This window comes from Amphiura filiformis, chromosome 7 (assembly GCF_039555335.1).
Source record: "Amphiura filiformis chromosome 7, Afil_fr2py, whole genome shotgun sequence".
NCBI classification, from domain to species: domain Eukaryota; kingdom Metazoa; phylum Echinodermata; class Ophiuroidea; order Amphilepidida; family Amphiuridae; genus Amphiura; species Amphiura filiformis.
The window spans coordinates 35,582,920-35,601,766 of NC_092634.1; the positions used below are offsets into that span (position 1 = coordinate 35,582,920).

General features: G+C 34.9%; 2 protein-coding genes and 1 long non-coding RNA gene across 6 annotated transcripts in view; 1 reads left to right on the forward strand and 2 right to left on the reverse strand.

Moving 5' to 3' along the window:
• LOC140157107 (uncharacterized) overlaps positions 1-18,847 on the forward strand; it is a 262,345-nt gene that overhangs the window by 48,833 nt on the left and 194,665 nt on the right. The window lies entirely within an intron of this gene.
• Positions 4,383-10,074, reverse strand: LOC140157069 (uncharacterized). The gene is made up of 3 exons (XR_011859628.1): positions 9,648-10,074; positions 5,468-8,911; positions 4,383-4,730 (listed from the first exon to the last, which is right to left on the reverse strand). It is a non-coding gene; the product is annotated as an uncharacterized lncRNA (long non-coding RNA).
• Positions 15,486-18,538, reverse strand: LOC140156350 (uncharacterized). Its single transcript, XM_072179320.1, has 2 exons — positions 17,381-18,538; positions 15,486-16,653 (listed from the first exon to the last, which is right to left on the reverse strand). Exon 2 carries the CDS (start codon positions 16,646-16,648, stop codon positions 15,671-15,673), a length of 978 nt encoding a protein of 325 aa, XP_072035421.1. The 5' UTR covers positions 16,649-16,653; positions 17,381-18,538; the 3' UTR covers positions 15,486-15,670.

Here is an 18,847-nt window from a genome sequence, read left to right on the forward strand (position 1 = left end):
GTCACATTTGTGAGGTTTTTCTCCAGTATGAATTAACTCATGTCGTTTCTTGTTTCCCATTAAGCTAAAGGTTTTATTACAGTAGCTACATTTATGAGGTTTTTCACCTGTATGGGTTATTTCATGCTGTTTCTTTTCGCCCTGCTGTAGCAAAGCTTTTGTTGCAGTAGCTACATTTATGAGGTTTTTCTCCCGTATGAGTCATTTCATGTCCCTTGAGTACTTGAGCAAAAGTAAAGCTTTTGTTGCAGTAGCTACATTTGTGAGGCTTTTCTCCTGTATGGATCAATTCATGTTGTTTTTTGTGCACTGCTTGAGTAAAAGTTTTATTGCAGTAGCTACATTTGTGAGGCTTTTCCCCTGTATGGTGCATTTCATGTATTTTGAGTAAAGATGCAAAAATATAGCTCTTATTGCAGTAGCTACATTTATGAGGTGCTTCTCCAGTATGAATTAATTCATGTACTTTCTTCTGCCCTGCTTGAGCAAAGGATTTGTTACAGTAACTACATTTGTGAGATTTTTCTCCTGTATGGATCAATTCATGTTGTTTCTTCTGCCCTGCTTGAGCAAAGGATTTGTACTACATTTGTGAGATTTTTCTCCTGTATGGATCAATTCATGTTGTTTCTTCTGCCCTGCTTGAGCAAAGGATTTGTTACAGCAGCTACATTTATGAGGCTTTTCCCCTGTATCATTTCATGTGTTTTGAGTACATGAGCATAAGTAAATTGTTTGTTGCAGTAGCTACATTTGTAAGGTTTTTCTCCAGTATGAATTAATGCATGTTTATTCTTGTTTCCCAATAAGCTAAAAGTTTTGTTGCAGTAGCAACATTTGTGAGGCTTTTCCCCTGTATGGGATATTTCATGTGTTTTGAGCATGGAAGCACTACTAAAGCTTTTGTTGCAGTAGCTGCAGTTGTGAAGTGCTTCGCCCATATGAATTAATTCATGTTGTTTCTTGTTTCCTGCTTTAACAAAGGTTTTATGGCAGTAACTACATTTATAAGGTTTTTCTCCTGTGTGTGTCATTTCATGTTCTTTCTTGCTATGTGCCTGAGTAAAGCCTTTGTGGCAGTAACTACATTTGTAAGGTTTTTCTCCTGTATGAATCAATTCATGACTTTTTTTGTTGCACAATAAACTAAAAGCTTTGTTGCAGTAGCTGCATTTGTGAGGCTTTCCACCTGTATGTAACAACTCATGTTCTTTTTTGTTGCCTAAATGACTGAAGGTTTTGCTGCAGTAGCCACATTTATATTTTCCATTAATGTTCTTGAACATTGATTCCTTTTCCCCATTGTTCAACTGGTGTCCACTCTCTTCAAAGATCTTAAGGTAACTTTCTCCTTTGTGTTTCATTGATTCATGCTTTCGCTTTACGGCAATGTGCAGAAATTGTTTACTGCAATATTTACATGTAATCGTATTGCGCAATTTGTAATCGGCAGTTCCCTTTAGTGTTCATATCACAATTCTCATACATTTCTTTTAAGTGTATATCCTGATGATTAGGATTATTCATTGATTCAAGTTTGATAAAAGTTGTCCCTTGGAATGGATCTTGATATTCAGTCTTCTGACTCTCTGCATCAAAGTTGATTGATTCTTTGATATTTTGGTAAATCTTAATGCACCCAGCTTTTGGTGGTAAGTAAGGATTGGTATACCAGTATGGCTTGATCTTCAGCTCATGATGACGGAGATGAGAGAAGTAGCGAGGAATGTCTCCTGGGTGGAATTTCATCCGGCAGTATTTGCACACTAAGGGGATTGATAAGTTCCATTGCTTCTGTGTACTTGTAGCCATTGTATCTATTAATAAAACATTTGCAAAAGTTTTAAGAAAAAAATATTAGATGACATCCTTATCAGCAAATATTGCAATATTGCTTTAACTGATGTCTTTTCACATGTTGGAATATATATTGGTCTTAGTTTATCATATCTGAAAATTTACTATTTAATTAGAATTTAATGAATATTTTGACAATATATATTGAAAAACAAATGATTAAACTGATAAGTACATGATTAACCTGGTGTTGTCACTGCCTATTCAAAGGCATAACGCATGATCATTCCCAAAATCAAAAATACCCCCTATTTTGCGCGGTTTCAAGAACATTTTCAGCATTTGTTACCCCTATTTTACACAAATATGGGTACAAATTAGCCTTAAAAATTACCCCTATTTTTGGCATTTCAAGTACACTTTTACAAAAGCACCCTTTTTTAAACATTTTAAGAACACACACCAAAGATCACAGCAGCTAAATTGGGAAAATCCCCCCTAGGGACATAATCGGTGTAAACAAACCCAGAAACAAACTGAGTGAGTACAACTGAATGTTAGGAAGGTACAAAAGTTTCCCAAAAGTGAAATTCTGGAGTAAATCGAGCAAGAAATGGTAAGATTTCTTGGGATTTTAACATTCTTAAGATTCACAAAAATATACCCTATTTTTAAATTTTGAGTAGAGCCTACACTGGTGCCAAAAACAGCGCTATTTTTATGTTTGCGATATAGTTTAAAAATAACCCCCTTTTTCACAAAATTGGGAACGATCATGTGTACACATAGTCAATGTTAAGTGATAACATCGGGATGATTAAACAAACAAACAAACTGCTACTATTAAACTAAGAAACAAAGCTGCTCACAATACCTTTAAGATAGATTTCCACTGGATCCAAAACTAATGAATATAAACAACAGAGCACGACAGTATGTTAGAGCAATAGGCTGAGATGATGTGTGCAGCAACTGTGATGTTTTTGTCTAATTTACTTTGAGTCACTTTAGGTTGGTGGTGAGTAGCCCTAGGAATGATGAGGTTTTCTCCTATAAAGGCAAGATGGGTAGAAATAGACTTCCTCAAAGCTGAAAGATCACTGAGAAGTGTTGGAAAGCACTTCCCTTCTTCACTCAAATGTTAGACTGGTGTGGTATGAAATATGATAGTATAAGACTACTACACTATGAACTGAAATGCTCTCAATGCCAGTGGCACAGTTCAACAATTATATCTCAAAATTTGATCTCAAGTTGTGGAGTATGTAATTTTATACTCAACACAGTCTAAGGTCATTCTGTCAATATACAAACATATTGGGGTTACAGAACTGTGTCCTGTGAGATCCTAGTGCTAGGAGTATGTATGTGCTCCCTTCATGAATCAATTATATAGATTGTTTCAATTTAACAGAAGTTTCACATGATATCTGTGTGGTTTGTCTTTTATGACCCACCAAATTGATCAAACAGAATCAATAGTATCTATTTCTTAAAGGGACTTGCTCATACCTAGGGTGCCAATGGCTATAACATAATGATGAAATATGGATGATAATCAGCCTAAGCTTTGGGTATTGTGATGTGTTTTAGATTTTCACAATAATTAAGTTCTATAGATAGCTGATGCCATGCACAAAGTGTGAGCTAAAGTGAACTTAGCCTGAAACATGGTGATAAGTTATGATCTATTTCAGATATTTAGAAACAAATTTTGTAAGTATAAAACAAGAAAATATAATTACAACTTCGCAATAGGATGTCCAGTTGATGATATTTTATTTGCATTTTTATTTTTAAACATTTTAATGACCTTTATTTGCATATTTGATCTACAATGCCATTATTCCACTCTGTAGTATGCATACAGTTTTTCACCGTCAAGTTATAACTTGGTGGGGTGATAGAGTATGATCATCTCTTGGGTTGTATAGTTCTCCTATAATGTTATTTTTGAGGTTTTTCTCCGGTATGAGTCAATTCGTGCAGCTTCTTGGAACCTGAGTGAGTGAAAGATTTGTTGCAGTAGCTGCAGTTGTGAGGTTTTTCTCCTGTATGGATCAATTCATGTCGCTTCTTATCTCCTAACTGAGTGAAGGATTTGTTGCAGTAACTACATTTGTGAGGTTTTGCTCCTATATGGATCAATTCATGTCGTTTCTTGTGTCCTAAATGATTGAAATATTTGTTGCAGTAGCTGCATTTGTGGGGTTTTTCTCCTGTATGAGTCAGTTCATGTCGCTTCTTGTTTTCTAACTGAGTGAAAGATTTGTTGCAGTAACTGCATTTGTGAGGTTTTTCTCCTGTATGGATCAATTCATGGTGCTTCTTGCTTCCTAAATGATTGAAAGATTTGATGCAGTAGCTGCATTTGTGAGGTTTTTCTCCTGTATGGATCAATTCATGTCGTTTCTTGCTTCCTAAATGATTGAAATATTTGTTGCAGTAGCTGCATTTGTGAGGTTTTTCTCCTGTATGAGTCAGTTCATGTTGCTTCTTGATTCCTAAGTGAGTGAAATATTTGTTGCAGTAGCTGCATTTGTGAAGTTTTTCTCCTGTATGAGTCAATTCATATGTAAGCCTTTTGCTTCTTAAATGATTGAAATATGTGTTGCAGTAGCTGCATTTGTGAGGTTTTTCTCCTGTATGGATCAATTCATGTTGCGTCTTATGTCCTTGTAAATCTCCAGTCTTCTGAGCCTTCTCATCACCATTAGTTGATTCTTTGATATTTTGGTAAAGCCTATTACAACCAGCTTTTGGTGGCAAGTAAGGATTGGTATACCAGTATGGCTTGATCTTCATCTCATGATGCCTGAGATGGGAGAAGTAGCGAGGAATGTCTCCTGGACGGAATTTCATCTGGCAGTATTTGCACACTAAGTGAATTGACAAGTTCCATTGGTGCTTTTGTGTACTTGAAGCCATTGTATCTATTAATAAAACATGAAGAGTTCTAAGATTTATTATGATAATATTATGGTTGTTCAATGAACTGGGTTGTTCTTTGAAAATATTTTTGGATCAGGTGGGGGAGGGAATACTCATAACCATATGGGAACATACCACAAAATTGGTTCACATATCAATGTCCCTTTTTCTAGGCCGATTTTGGTGTATGGATGGTATTTTTTTTCAAAATGTTCTCAATTTCCCCATAGTTCGATCAATTTTGCCATCTGTACTAGATCAAATTGTCCAAGTTTGTCAACATTGTGGGGGAAAATTGTAAAAACATTCACAATTTGTATTAAATTTTTGACTTTTGGTATGAGGGAGATGGGTCCAAATTTCTATGAAAACTGGTATATATTAAATAATACACAAATACAGCACCTAAAGCCTTTGTTTTGCTGGGTATTTTTGTTCATTAAAGTACATTATAAAATCATTTGAATAATAGAATTTTGAAAAATTTTTATGGCGTCTTCATCAGCAAATCTGTTGTCAAAATGATGACTCTTATCATATTTGTGAATATATTAGCCCCATATCTGAAAATATTCTATGTACTTAACATATTTTGTGAGAGTTATCATTAATTTCTAAGTACATAGAATATGTTAAAAACAATAGTAAATAGTAAATGATTAAACAAACAAACAAGCAAACAAACAAAATGCCACAAATTATTAAACTAACAAAAAAAGCTTTTAAGTTACGGCATTACCTTTAACATAGATTTCCACTGGATCAAAAACTGGATATTCACAACAGAGCCCAACAGTATGTTATAGCAGTAGGTTAATTGGGATGATGTTTTTGGGCTCAGTTTTTGTCTTGAAGTCACTTTAGTTGGTGAATAACCCAAGGAATGATGATGGTTTCTCATATAAAGACAAGATAGTTGGATGCAGATAAACCTTTCCTCAAAGCTGAAATATCACTGATAGTACTTCCTTCTTCATTCAAATGTTAGACTGGTATGCGACATGGATGCATGTAAGCTAGGCATGTTAAGGCATACATGTGGAGTATATGCATGCACAGGGTTGCCAAAAGATTTCAGCCCGAATCGTGGGTCAAATAATTGAAAAGTCTCCCAATTTTTCTCTTAACCATTGGTGTCTATGGTGCAGGAATTCGGAAGTCGCGGGAGCCAATGTTGAAATAATTATAAAGTCGCCCAAATTTTTTTTTACCATTGGTTTTCTATGGGACAGGAAATTGTCAAAAGTCCCGGGAAAAATCTTCAAAAGTCGCCTAATTGGGCTACCAAATCGCGGGTTTGGCAACCCTGTGCATGCATCTGCTTTCTTGATGAATCAATTATATTGATTGTTTCAATTCAACAGAAATTTCACATTATATTTGTGTGGTTTGTTGTTTATGACTCACCAAATTGATGAAACTGAATCAATATCATCTTTTTCTTAGTGATATGGGACTTGGTTATGCCTAGGGTGCAAATGGCCATCAATAACATCCCAGCAAACAAAATACTTTTCAAGAACATTTCACAAAAGATTAGAAAAAAGTTGCCAGTTGGTAGTAGCAGTGGCTCAAATATTGAGACAATAAAGGTGACATGCAAGAGGAATGGTATGGGTTCTGTAAAGGATATCCCAAGGCTTAATATAAGGGGTGCCATTTCCATCACTTATGTGATGGGATCAAGCAAAATGAAAAATCCACTTATATATGATGCGATCAAGCAAAATCAGTTGGAACTCCGAATTATTGATTTTGAGATATAGCCAAACAAAGGAAATATGTGACACGATCTGGTCCATGGGGGCCAAAGGCGGCAAATTGAGATAAAGGCAAAAATATGGAGGTAAAAAACAATAAAATACATAAGAAAATAGGCATAAAAAAAACTTCATAACTTTAGAATAAAGTATGCTAGACCTTTGGTGTTTTCAGTAAATGATAGCCTATTTTATATACAATGTAATAATTACAGTAACTCAATTTTCGAAAAAAGCCTTCTTTGGCCCCAATGGACCAGATCGTGTCACATATTTGCTTTTGATTCCTTCTGTTTTGGAAACTCTTTGATTGCTCATATCTTTGGAACTGGTTGTTCAATTTCATTGGGGTTTTCTGCAAAATTCAGATTTGTAAATGCTTTTTACTATCCTGAAACTGAACATTTTTAAATATTAAAATATTTCTGATTTCCATCTGATTTTGCTTTATCGCATCACATGTGCACAATTATTCTCAGGAGGGAGAAACTGTCAAGAACCACAAGACATATGGAGATAATTGCGATTGGCTTCCCTGTAAGACCAATGTATTAATATTAAGAACAGTATTCGGGGTAGTTTTTTAAACTTTTTCCTTTTTTCATTTAATTTACAAATATCTGTAACCGAGATATTTGCTAAAAATGAAGAGAAATTTAGTCATCACAAAAGAATAAAAAACTTCTTCAGGTTTTTAGATTATTTATTTATTTATTCACTATCAAATTGGTATAACTTTACGATGTTTACATTGTCATGAAATAGCTTATATAATTTTATTTCATAGTCCTTTCAATTGTATATTTTGATGAGAGTGTGTTTTAGAGAATGTTTTCGTCATCATGTCATTGCGTCTGTGTGTTTTGCAAATGTTTTAGTAGCTACATTTTTTTACATTTATGAGGTTTTCTCATGAATGGATTTTTCATGTTGTTTCTTCTGCCCTGCTTGAGTAAAGGATTTATTGCAGAAGCTACATTTGTGAGGTTTTTCTCCAGTATGAATTAATTCATGTCGTTTCTTGTTTCCCATTAAGCCAAAGGTTTTGTTACAGTAGCTACATTTGTGAGGCCTTTCATCTGTATGGGTTATTTCATGCTGTTTCTTTTGCCCTGCTGTAGCAAAGCTTTTGTTGCAGTAGGTACACTTGTGAGGTTTTTCTCCCGTATGAGTCATTTCATGTGTTTTGAGTAAATGAGCAAAAGTAAAGCTTTTGTTGCAGTAGCAACATTTGTGAGGTTTATCCCCTGTATGGTGCATTTCATGTATTTTGAGTAAATATGCATAAATAAAGCTTTTATCGCAGTAGCTACATTTAAAAGGTTTTTCTCCGACATGGATCATTTCATGTGCTTTGTGAGGTTTTTCTCCAGTATGAATTAATTCATGTCGTTTCTTGTTTCCCATTAAGCCAAAGCTTTTGTTGCAGTAGCTACATTTGTGAGGCTTTTCTCCTGTATGGGTCATTTCATGTCCCTTGAGTACATGAGCATAAGTAAAGTTTTTGTTGCAGTAGCTACATTTGTGAGGCTTTTCCCTGTATGGATCAATTCATGTTGTTTCTTCTGCCATGCCTGAGCAAAGGTTTTATTGCAGTAGCTACATTTGTGAGGTTTTTCTCCTGTATGAGTCAATTCATGGTTTTTTTGTTCCTGTGTGAGTAAAAGTTTTGTTGCAGTAGCTACATTTGTGAGGCTTTACCCCTGTATGATCCATTTCATGTATTTTGAGTACAGATGCATAAATGAAGCTCTTATTGCAGTAGCTACACTTGTGAGGTGCTTCTTTAGTATGAATTAATTCATGTACTTTCTTCTGCCCTGTTTGAGCAAAGGATTTGTTACAGTAGGTACATTTGTGAGGTTTTTCTCCTGTATGGATCAATTCATGTTGTTTCTGCTGCCCTGCCCGAGCAAAGGTTTTATTGCAGTAGCTACATTTATGAGGTTTTTCCCCTGTGTGTGTCATTTCATGTTCTTTCTTGCTATGTGCCTGAGTAAAGCCTTTGTGGCAGTAACTACAGTTGTAAGGTTTTTCTCCTGTATGAATCAATTCATGACTTTTCTTGTTGCACAATAAACTAAAAGCTTTGTTGCAGTAGCTGCATTTGTGAGGTTTTTCTCCTGTATGGATCAATTCATGTTGCTTCTTATGTCCTTGTAATGGATCTGGATCTCCAGTCTTCTGAGCCTTCTCATCACCTTTAGTTGATTCTTTGATATTTTGGTAAAGCCTATTACAACCAGCTTTTGGTGGCAAGTAAGGATTGGTATACCAGTATGGCTTGATCTTCATCTCATGATGTCTGAGATGGGAGAAGTAGCGAGGAATGTCTCCTGGACGGAATTTCATCTGGCAGTATTTGCACACTAGGGGGATTGACAAGTTCCATTGGTGCTTTTGTGTACTTGAAGCCATTGTATCTATTAATAAAACATGAAGAGTTCTAAGATTTATTATGATAATATTATGGTTGTTCAATGAACTGGGTTGTTCTTTGAAAATATTTTTGGATCAGGTAGGGGAGGGAATACTCATAACCATATGGGAACATACCACAAAATTGGTTCACATATCAATGTCCCTTTTTCTAGGCCGATTTTGGTGTATGGATGGTATTTTTTTCAAAATGTTCTCAATTTCCCCCATAGTTCAATTTTGCCAACTGTACTAGATCAAATTGTCCAAGTTTGTCAACATTGTGGGGGAAAATTGTAAAAACATTCACAATTTGTATTAAATTTTTGACTTTTGGTATGAGGGAGATGGGTCCAAATTTCTATGAAAACTGGTATATATTAAATAATACACAAATACAGCACCTAAAGCCTTTGTTTTGCTGGGTATTTTAGTTCATTAAAGTACATTATAAAATCATTTGAATAATAGAATTTTGAAAAATATTTACGGCGTCTTCATCAGCAAATCTGTTTGTTGTCAAAATGATGACACTTTTCATATTTGTGAATATATTGGCCCCATATCTGAAAATATTCTATGTACTGAACATATTTTGTGAGAGTTATCATGAAGTACAGAGAATATGTTAAAAACAACATTATACAGATAAGTAAATGGTTAAACAAACAAACAAGCAAACAAACAAACTGCCACAAATTATTAAACTAACAAAAAAAAGCTATTAAGTTACAGCATTACCTTTAACGTAGATTTCCACTGGATACAAAACTGGATATGCACAACAGAGCCCAACAGTATGTTATAGCAGTACGTAGGTTTAGATGATCAGCTCAGTTTTTGTCTAATTTGCTTGAAGTCACTTTAGTTATTGAATAATGCCAGGAATGATGATGGTTTTTCATATAAAGACAAGATGGTTGGATGCAGATAAACCTTTCCTCAAAGCTGAAATATCACTGATAGTACTTCCTTCTTCACTCAAATGTTAGACTGGTATGCGACATGGATGCATGTAAGCTAGGCATGTAAGGCACACATGTGGAGTATATGCATGCACAGGGTTGCCAAAAGATTTCAGCCCGAATCGTGGGTCAAATAATTGAAAAGTCTCCCAATTTTTCTCTTAACCATTGGTGTCTATGGTGCAGGAATTCGGAAGTCGCGGGAGCCAATGTTGAAATAATTGAAAAATCGCCCAAATGTTTTCTTTACCATTGGTTTTCAATGGGACAGGAAATTGTCAAAAGTTACAGGAAAAAATCTTCAAAAGTCGCCCAATTGGGCTACCAAATCGTGGGTTTGGCAACCCTGTGCATGCATCTGCTTTCTTGATGAATCAATTATATTGATTGTTTCAATTCAACAGAAATTTCACATTATATTTGTGTGGTTTGTTGTTTATGACTCACAAAATTGATGAAACTGAATCAATATCATCTATTTCTTGGTGGCATGGGACTTGCTCATGCCTAGGGTGCAAATGGCCATTAATAACATCCCAGCAAACAAAATACTTTTCAAGAACATTTCACAAAAGGTTAGAAAAAAGTTGCCAGTTGGTAGTAGCAGTGGCTCAAATATTGAGACAATAAAGGTGACATGCAAGAGGAATGGTATGGGTTCTGTAAAGGATATCCCAAGGCTTAATATAAGGGGTGCCATTTCCATCACTTATATATGATGCGATCAAGCAAAATCAGTTGGAACTCCGAATTATTGATTTTGAGATATAGCCAAACAAAGGAAATATTTCCCTTTTGATTCCTTTTGTTTTGGAAACTCTTTGATTGCTCATATCTTTGGAACTGGTTGTTCAATTTCATTGGGGTTTCTGCAAAATCCAGATTTGTAAATGCTTTCTACTATCCTATAAGAAACTGAACATTTTTAAATATTAAAATATTTCTGATTTCCAACTGATTTTGCTTGATCGCATCACATGTGCACAATAAGCCCAATCGGCATTGGAAGTTTGTAATGCATTGTGGGACAGTTTTTGCAGTTTTAGGACACTTTGTCCTTTGACCTTTCAGAAATATTGGGTTTTTGTACGTTCAAAATATAATCTAAAATGTTTAACAATATTTAAAACAAATATAAAAAATATAAATGTTTTAAAATTAATTATTTGGTATTTTTAATGATCAAAATTGTGACAATAATAAGAAAATTAATAATAATTACGTAAATTTTCCCGATATGTCAGAGGTCAAAGTGTCCTAAAACTGCTCTCAAAAACCGGAAGTTAGAATAGCGATTGGGCTTATTATTCTCAGGAGGGACAAACTGTTTGAAACTTTCTACATAATTGGCTTTATCTCAAGAACCACAAGACATATGGAGATAAATGCGATTGGCTTCCCTGTAAGACCAATGTATTAATATTAAGAACAGTATTCGGGGTAGTTTTTTAAACTTTTTCCTTTTTTCATTTAATTTACAAATATCTGTAACCGAGATATTTGCTAAAAAATGAAGATAAATTTAGTCATCACAAAAGAATAAAAAACTTCTTCAGGTTTTTAGATATTGTTTTTTTAAAATTTATTTATTCACTATCAAGTTGGTATAACTTTACCATGTTTACCATGTTTACATTGTCATGAAATATCTCATATAATTTCATAGTCCTTTCCTTCGGTATGTTTAATGTGAGTGTGTTTTAGAGAATGTTGTTTTCGTCATCATATCATTGCATCTGTGTGTTTTGCAAATGTTTCCGTAGCTACATTTTTTACATTTATGAGGTTTTCTCATGAATGGATTTTTCATGTTGTTTCTTCTGCCCTGCTTGAGTAAAGGATTGATTGGAGAAGCTACATTTGTGAGGTTTTTCTCCTGTATGAATTAATTCATGTTGTTTTTTGTGTCCCATTAATCTAAAGGTTTTGTTACAGTAGCTACATTTGTGAGGCTTTTCATCTGTATGGGTTATTTCATGCTGTTTCTTTCGCCCTGCTGTAGCAAAGCTTTTGTTGCAGTAGCAACATTTGTGAGGTGTTTCTCCTGTATGGTGCATTTCATGTGTTTTGAGTAAATATGCATAAATAAAGCTTTTATCGCAGTAGTTACATTTAAAAGGTTTTTCTCCTGTGTGGATCTTTTTATGTTTGTTTGAGTACATGGGCCTGAGTAAAGCCTTTAGTGCAGTAGCTACATTTGTGAGGCTTTGCCCGTGTATGAATTAATTCAAGTTTATTCTTGTTTCCCAATAAGCTAAAGGTTTTGTTACAGTAACTACATTTGTGAGGTTTTTCTCCTGTATGGATCAATTCATGTTGTTTCTTCTGCCCTGCCTGAGCAAAGGTTTTATTGCAGTAGCTACATTTGTGAGGCTTTACCCCTGTATGAGTCATTTCATGTGTTTTGAGTAAAGATGCACAAATGAAGCTCTTATTGCAGTAGCTAAACTTGTGAGGTGCTTCTCCAGTATGAATTAATTCATGTACTTTCTTCTGCCCTGCTTGAGCAAAGAATTTGTTACAGTAGCTACATTTGTGAGGCTTTTCCTCTGTATGGGATTTTTCATGTGTTTTGAGCATGGAAGCACTAGTAAAGCTTTTGTTGCAGTAGCTGCATTTGTGATGTGCTTCTCCCATATGAATTAATTCATGTTGTTTCTTGTTCCCTGCTGTAATGGCAGTAACCACATTTATGAGGTTTTTCTGCTGTGTGTGTCATTTCATGTTCTTTCTTGCTATGTGCCTGAGTAAAGCCTTTGTGACAGTAACTACATTTGTGAGGTTTTTCTCCTGTGTGAATCAATTCATGACTTTTCCTGTTGTACAATGAACTAAAAGCTTGGTTGCAGTAGATACAATTGTGAGGCCCTTCACCAGTATGTAACAACTCATGTTGTGTTTTGGTGCTTAAATAACTGAAAGTTTTGCTGCAGAAGCCACATTTATATTTTCCAGAAATGTTCCTGAACCGGGGGCACTTCAATATGAAATGGATATAGGTGTAGGGCTGGCACTTTCGCACTAAGGGGCATTCGGTGAGAGCAAAATGTAAAAAAAATATGGGGGTCATTGGGTGAGAGCATGATTTTTGGCATTCAGTGAGAGCAAAATGTACAAAATATGGGGTCATTGGGTGAGAACATGATCTTTTTTTTAAATGGAATCTTTGGGTGAGAGCCGAAACAGCGCCGCAAAAAATCGATTTTCTAGGTCTAAATGGCTTCAAATTTCATCGTTTTTTTCAAAATAAGTAACAAAATCAGTGATAAATGAAAGTTTCTGTTCAAATTGAACTTGTAAGGGTCTTTGGGTGACAGATCAAATGGAAAAATAGGGGTTCTTTGGGTGACAGAGCATAAAAAAAGTAAAAAATATGGGGTCTTTGGGTGAGAGCGATGCTGAAAAAAGGGGGTCTTAACAGCCCTACATACGCGTCACCTCCAAAGTTGGAGTGCCCCCGGTCCTGAACATCAATTTCTCATTTTCATATTTAGTAGGGTTTTCACTCTCACCAAAGATCTTACAGTTGCTTTCTGCTTTGTGTTTCATTGATTCATGTTTTCGCTTTACTGCAATGTGCAGAAATTGCTTGTTGCAATGCTTACATGTAATCTTATTGTGCAATTTATAACCAGTTCCCTTTGTAGTGTTCATATCACTATTCTCATACATTTCTGTTAAGTGTGTTTCCTGATGATTAGAATTAGTCATTGATTCAAGTTTTATAAAAGCTGTCCCTTGGAATGGATCTTGATCTCCAGTCTTCTGAATCTCTGCATCAAAGTTGATTGATTCTTTGATATTTTGGTAAATCTTAATGCACCCAGCTTTTGGTGACAAGTAAGGATTGGTATACCAGTATGGTTTGATCTTCTGCTCATGATGTCTGAGATGAGAGAAGTAGCGAGGAACATCTCCAGGACGGAATTTCATCCAGCAGTATTTGCACACTAGGTGGATTGATAAGTTCTTTTGTGTAGCCATTGTATCTATTAATAAAACATTTGGAAGAGTTTTATGATTTATTATGATAACATTATGGTTGTGGTCTTTGAAAAGATTCCTGGATCAAGAAAGAAAAATGCTGCCAGCTTATGTATGGCATTACCTTTAACATAGATTTCCACTAGATCCAAAACTGGATATGCACAGCAGAGCTCAACAGTACTGTTATAGCAGTAGGTTCAAATGAATGCTGGATGTATGAAGTCACTTTAGTTGATGAGTAGCCCTAGGAATTGAATACATGAATACAAAAGCCACCTAAGTCCATGGGAAGTGATTTTGAGAGAAAAACATGTGTATCATTTTAATTCCTTCAGTTAGATTTACCTGGTCAATATGGTAAGTTTTACGTGCAAATGAGTGGATTAACCTGTATTAGGTATGAAGATTAGCATTTCAGGGACTTCGTGGGGTTCATTTTAAATTTTGGACTTAGGTGGTTTTTTGAATCATATACAAAGACAACAATGTTAGAATGAGATTACCACTAGTAAGATAATACAAAATAAAGCGCACAGGTATGTATAATGTTGATAAGCATTCTGCCATGTAATATAAACCACACACTTTCCTTTATTAAACCCATTTTTTTCAAAAGTCACTTTCTAGCAATGAATGTGTTACAAGTGGACTTTTATACATACTGGATTTTAATCAATGTGTTACAAGACTCAAATCATGGAATTGGGTGATTCTTTCATACATGCTATTTTTCACATGCTCAATAGACACAGAGGATGAATTTGAGTTGTTCTTTCATACAAATGACAGGCCTATGTAAAGGAACACTTTCCCATGCTTAACTCAATTTGGTTTAAGTATGGACTTAGGTGGCTTTTGTATTCATATATTCAATTGTAAGCCTTTCACCAATAAAGGCAAGATGAGTTGAAGTAAAACTTTTCCTCAAAGCTGAAAGATCACTGAAATGTGTTGGAAAGTACTTCCCTTCTTCACTCAAATGTTAGACTGGTATGGTATGGAATATGATAGTATATGACTACTATGCTGTGAACTGAAATGCTCTCAATGCCAGTGGCACAGTTGGTTAACCCCCATTCAACAATTATATCTCAAAATTTGACCTCAAGGTGTGGATGTGAGTTTTAATACTCAACACAGTCTAAGGTCATTCTGTCAATATACAAACATATTTGGGTTATAGAACTGTGTCCTGTGAGATCCTAGTGCTAGGAGTATTATGTATGTGCTCCCTTCATGAATCAATTATATAGATTGATTCAATTCAACAGAAATTTCACATTATATCTGTGTAGTTTGTCTTTTATGAGTTATGACACACCAAATTGATCAAACGGAATCAATATTATCTATTTCATAAAGGGACTTGCTCATGCCTAGGGTGCAAATGGCTATAACATAATGATGAAATATGGATGAGAATCAGCCTAAGGTTTGGGTATTGTGATGTGTTTTAGATTTTCACAATAATTAAGTTCTATAGATAGCTGATGTCATGCACAAAGTGTGAACTACAGTGAACTTAGCCTGAAACATGGTGATAAGTTATGATCTATTTCAGATATTTAGAAACAAATTTTGTAAGTATAAAACAAGAAAAATATAATTACAACTTCGCAATAGGATGTCCAGTTGATGATATTTTATTTGCATTTTTATTTTTAAACATTTTAATGACCTTTATTTGCATATTTTATCTACAATGCCATTATTCCACTCTGTAGTATGCATGCAGTTTTTCACCGTCAAGTTATAACTTGGTGGGGTGATAGAGCATGATCATCTCTTGGGTTGTATAGTTCTCCTATAATGTTATTTTTGAGGTTTTTCTCCGGTATGAGTCAATTCGTGCAGCTTCTTGGATCCTGAATGAGTGAAAGATTTGTTGCAGTAGCTGCAGTTGTGAGGTTTTTCTCCTGTATGGATTAATTCATGTCGCTTCTTATCTCCTAACTGAGTGAAGGATTTGTTGCAGTAACTACATTTGTGAGGTTTTGCTCCTTTATGGATCAATTCATGTCGTTTCTTGTGTCCTAAATGATTGAAATATTTGTTGCAGTAGCTGCATTTGTGGGTTTTTTCTCCTGTATGAGTCAGTTCATGTCGCTTCTTGTTTTCTAACTGAGTGAAAGATTTGTTGCAGTAGCTGCATTTGTGAGGTTTTTCTCCTGTATGGATCAATTCATGTTGCTTCTTGCTTCCTAAATGATTGAAATATTTGTTGCAGTAGCTGCATTTGTGAGGTTTTTCTCCTGTATGGATCAATTCATGTCGTTTCTTGCTTCCTAAATGATTGAAATATTTGTTGCAGTAGCTGCATTTGTGAGGTTTTTCTCCTGTATGAGTCAGTTCATGTTGCTTCTTGATTCCTAAGTGAGTGAAATATTTGTTGCAGTAGCTGCATTTGTGAAGTTTTTCTCCTGTATGAGTCAATTCATGTCGCCTTTTGCTTCTTAAATGATTGAAATATGTGTTGCAGTAGCTGCATTTGTGAGGTTTTTCTCCTGTATGGATCAATTCATGTTGCGTCTTATGTCCTTGTAAATCTCCAGTCTTCTGAGCCTTCTCATCACCTTTAGTTGATTCTTTGATATTTTGGTAAAGCCTATTACAACCAGCTTTTGGTGGCAAGTAAGGATTGGTATACCAGTATGGCTTGATCTTCATCTCATGATGCCTGAGATGAGAAAAGTAGCGAGGAATGTCTCCTGGACGGAATTTCATCTGGCAGTATTTGCACACTAAGGGGATTGATAAGTTCCATTGGTGATTTTGTGTACTTGAAGCCATTGTATCTATTAATAAAACATTTGGAAGAGTTCTAAGATTTATTATGATAATATTATGGTTGTTCAATGAACTGGGTTGTTCTTTGAAAATATATTTGGATCAGGCGGGGGAGGGAATACTCATACCATATGGGAACATACCACAAAATTGGTTCACATATCAATGCCCCTTATTCTAGGCCGATTTTGGTGTATGGATGGAATTTTTTTTCTAAAATGTTCTCAATTTCCCGCATAGCTCAATATTGCCATCTGTACTAGATCAAATTGTCCAAGTTTGTCAACATTGTGGGGGAAAATTGTAAAAACATTCACAATTTTTTGACTTTTGGTATGAGGGAGATGGGTCCAAATTTCTATGAAAACTGGTATTAAATAATACACAAATACAGCACCTAAAGCCTTTGTTTTGCTGGGTATTTTAGTTCATTTAAGTACATTATAAAATCATTTGAATAATATAATTGTGAAAAAAATTTACGGCGTCTTCATCAGCAAATCTGTTTGTTGCCAAATGATGACTCTTTTCATATTTCTGAATATATTGGCCCCATATCTGAAAATATTCTATGTACTTAACATATTTTGTGAGAGTTATCATCAACTTCTAAGTACATAGAATATGTTAAAAACAATATTAAACAAATAAGTAAATGATTAAATATACAAGCAAATAAACAAACTGCCATGAATTATTAAACTAACAAAAAAAGCTATTAAGTTATGGCATTACCTTTAACGTAGATTTCCACTGGATACAAAACCGGATACACACAACAGAGCCCAACAGTAGGTTAGAGCAGTAGGTTGAGACTCAGCTCAGTTTTTGTCTAATTTGCTTCAAGCCACTTTAGTTGGTGAATAACCCCAGGAATGATGAGATTTTCTCATATAAAGACAAGATTATTGGATGCAGATAAACCTTTCCTCAAAGTTGAAATTTCACTGAAAGTACTTCCTCCTTCACTCAAATGTTAGACTGGTATGCAGCACGATTGCATGTAAGCTAGCATTGTGGAGTATATGCATACACAGGGTTGCCAAACGATTTCAGCCCAAATCGCGGATCAAATAATTGAAGTCTCCCAATTTTTCTCTTATTATAGCCATTGGTGTCTATGGGGCAGAAACTATCGGAAGTCGCGGGAGCCAATGTTGAAATAATTGAAAAGTCGCCCAAATTTTTTTCTTAACCATTGGTTTTCTATGGGACAGGAAATTGTCAAAAGTCACAGGAAAAAATCTTCAAAAGTCACCCAATTGGGCTACCAAATGGTGTGTTTGGCAACCCTGTGCATGCATCTGCTTTCTTGATGAATCAATTATATTGATTGTTTCAATTCAACAGAAATTTCACATTATATCTGTGTGGTTTGTTGCTTATGACTCACCAAATTGATCAAATAGAATCAATATCATCTATTTCTTAAAGGGACTTGCTCATGCCTAGGGTGAAAATGGCTATAACATAATGATGAAATATGGATGAGAATCAGCCTAAGGTTTGGGTATTGTGATGTTTTAGATTTTCACAATTATTAAGTTCTATAGATAGCTGATGTCATGCCCAAAGTGTGAACTAAAGTGAACTTAGCCTGAAACATGGTGATAAGTTATGATATATTTCAGATATGTGACCCCTCGGCACAACTGAGCCCTGAAGTCGCTAATCATCATTTTTGAGATATTCAACCAACATTTTCTGCTTGAAATTAGCTTTAAAATGATGTATATCATGACTCTATAGTACTTGACATTTAAGTAGTGAAAAATCAATAAAACAGTCAATAAATCCTTTGTTTCCTATTGTTAATTGTTAAGTTCGATGGAGCATATCTCAATAGTGGCACTGGCGACATCCGGGCTCAGTTGTGCCGAGGGGTCACATATTTAGAAACAAAACAAATTATAAAAATAATAATAATAGAATAATTAAGTTGCAGCTGCTTTTGATCTAATTTGTAAGTATAAAACGAGAAAAAAATAATTACAACTTCACAATAGGTTGTCCAGTTGATGATATTTTATTTGCATTTTTAAACATTTTAATGACCTTTATTTGCATATTTCGTCGGCTGTATTCCATAGTGGCGTATAGTGATTTTTGGTCATTTTTTTGAAAATTGGCACATATGTCTTTAATGATGTTCTCTTTCATTTTTTCTAAGTCTCATCAGTCATAATTAGCTAATTAATTAGT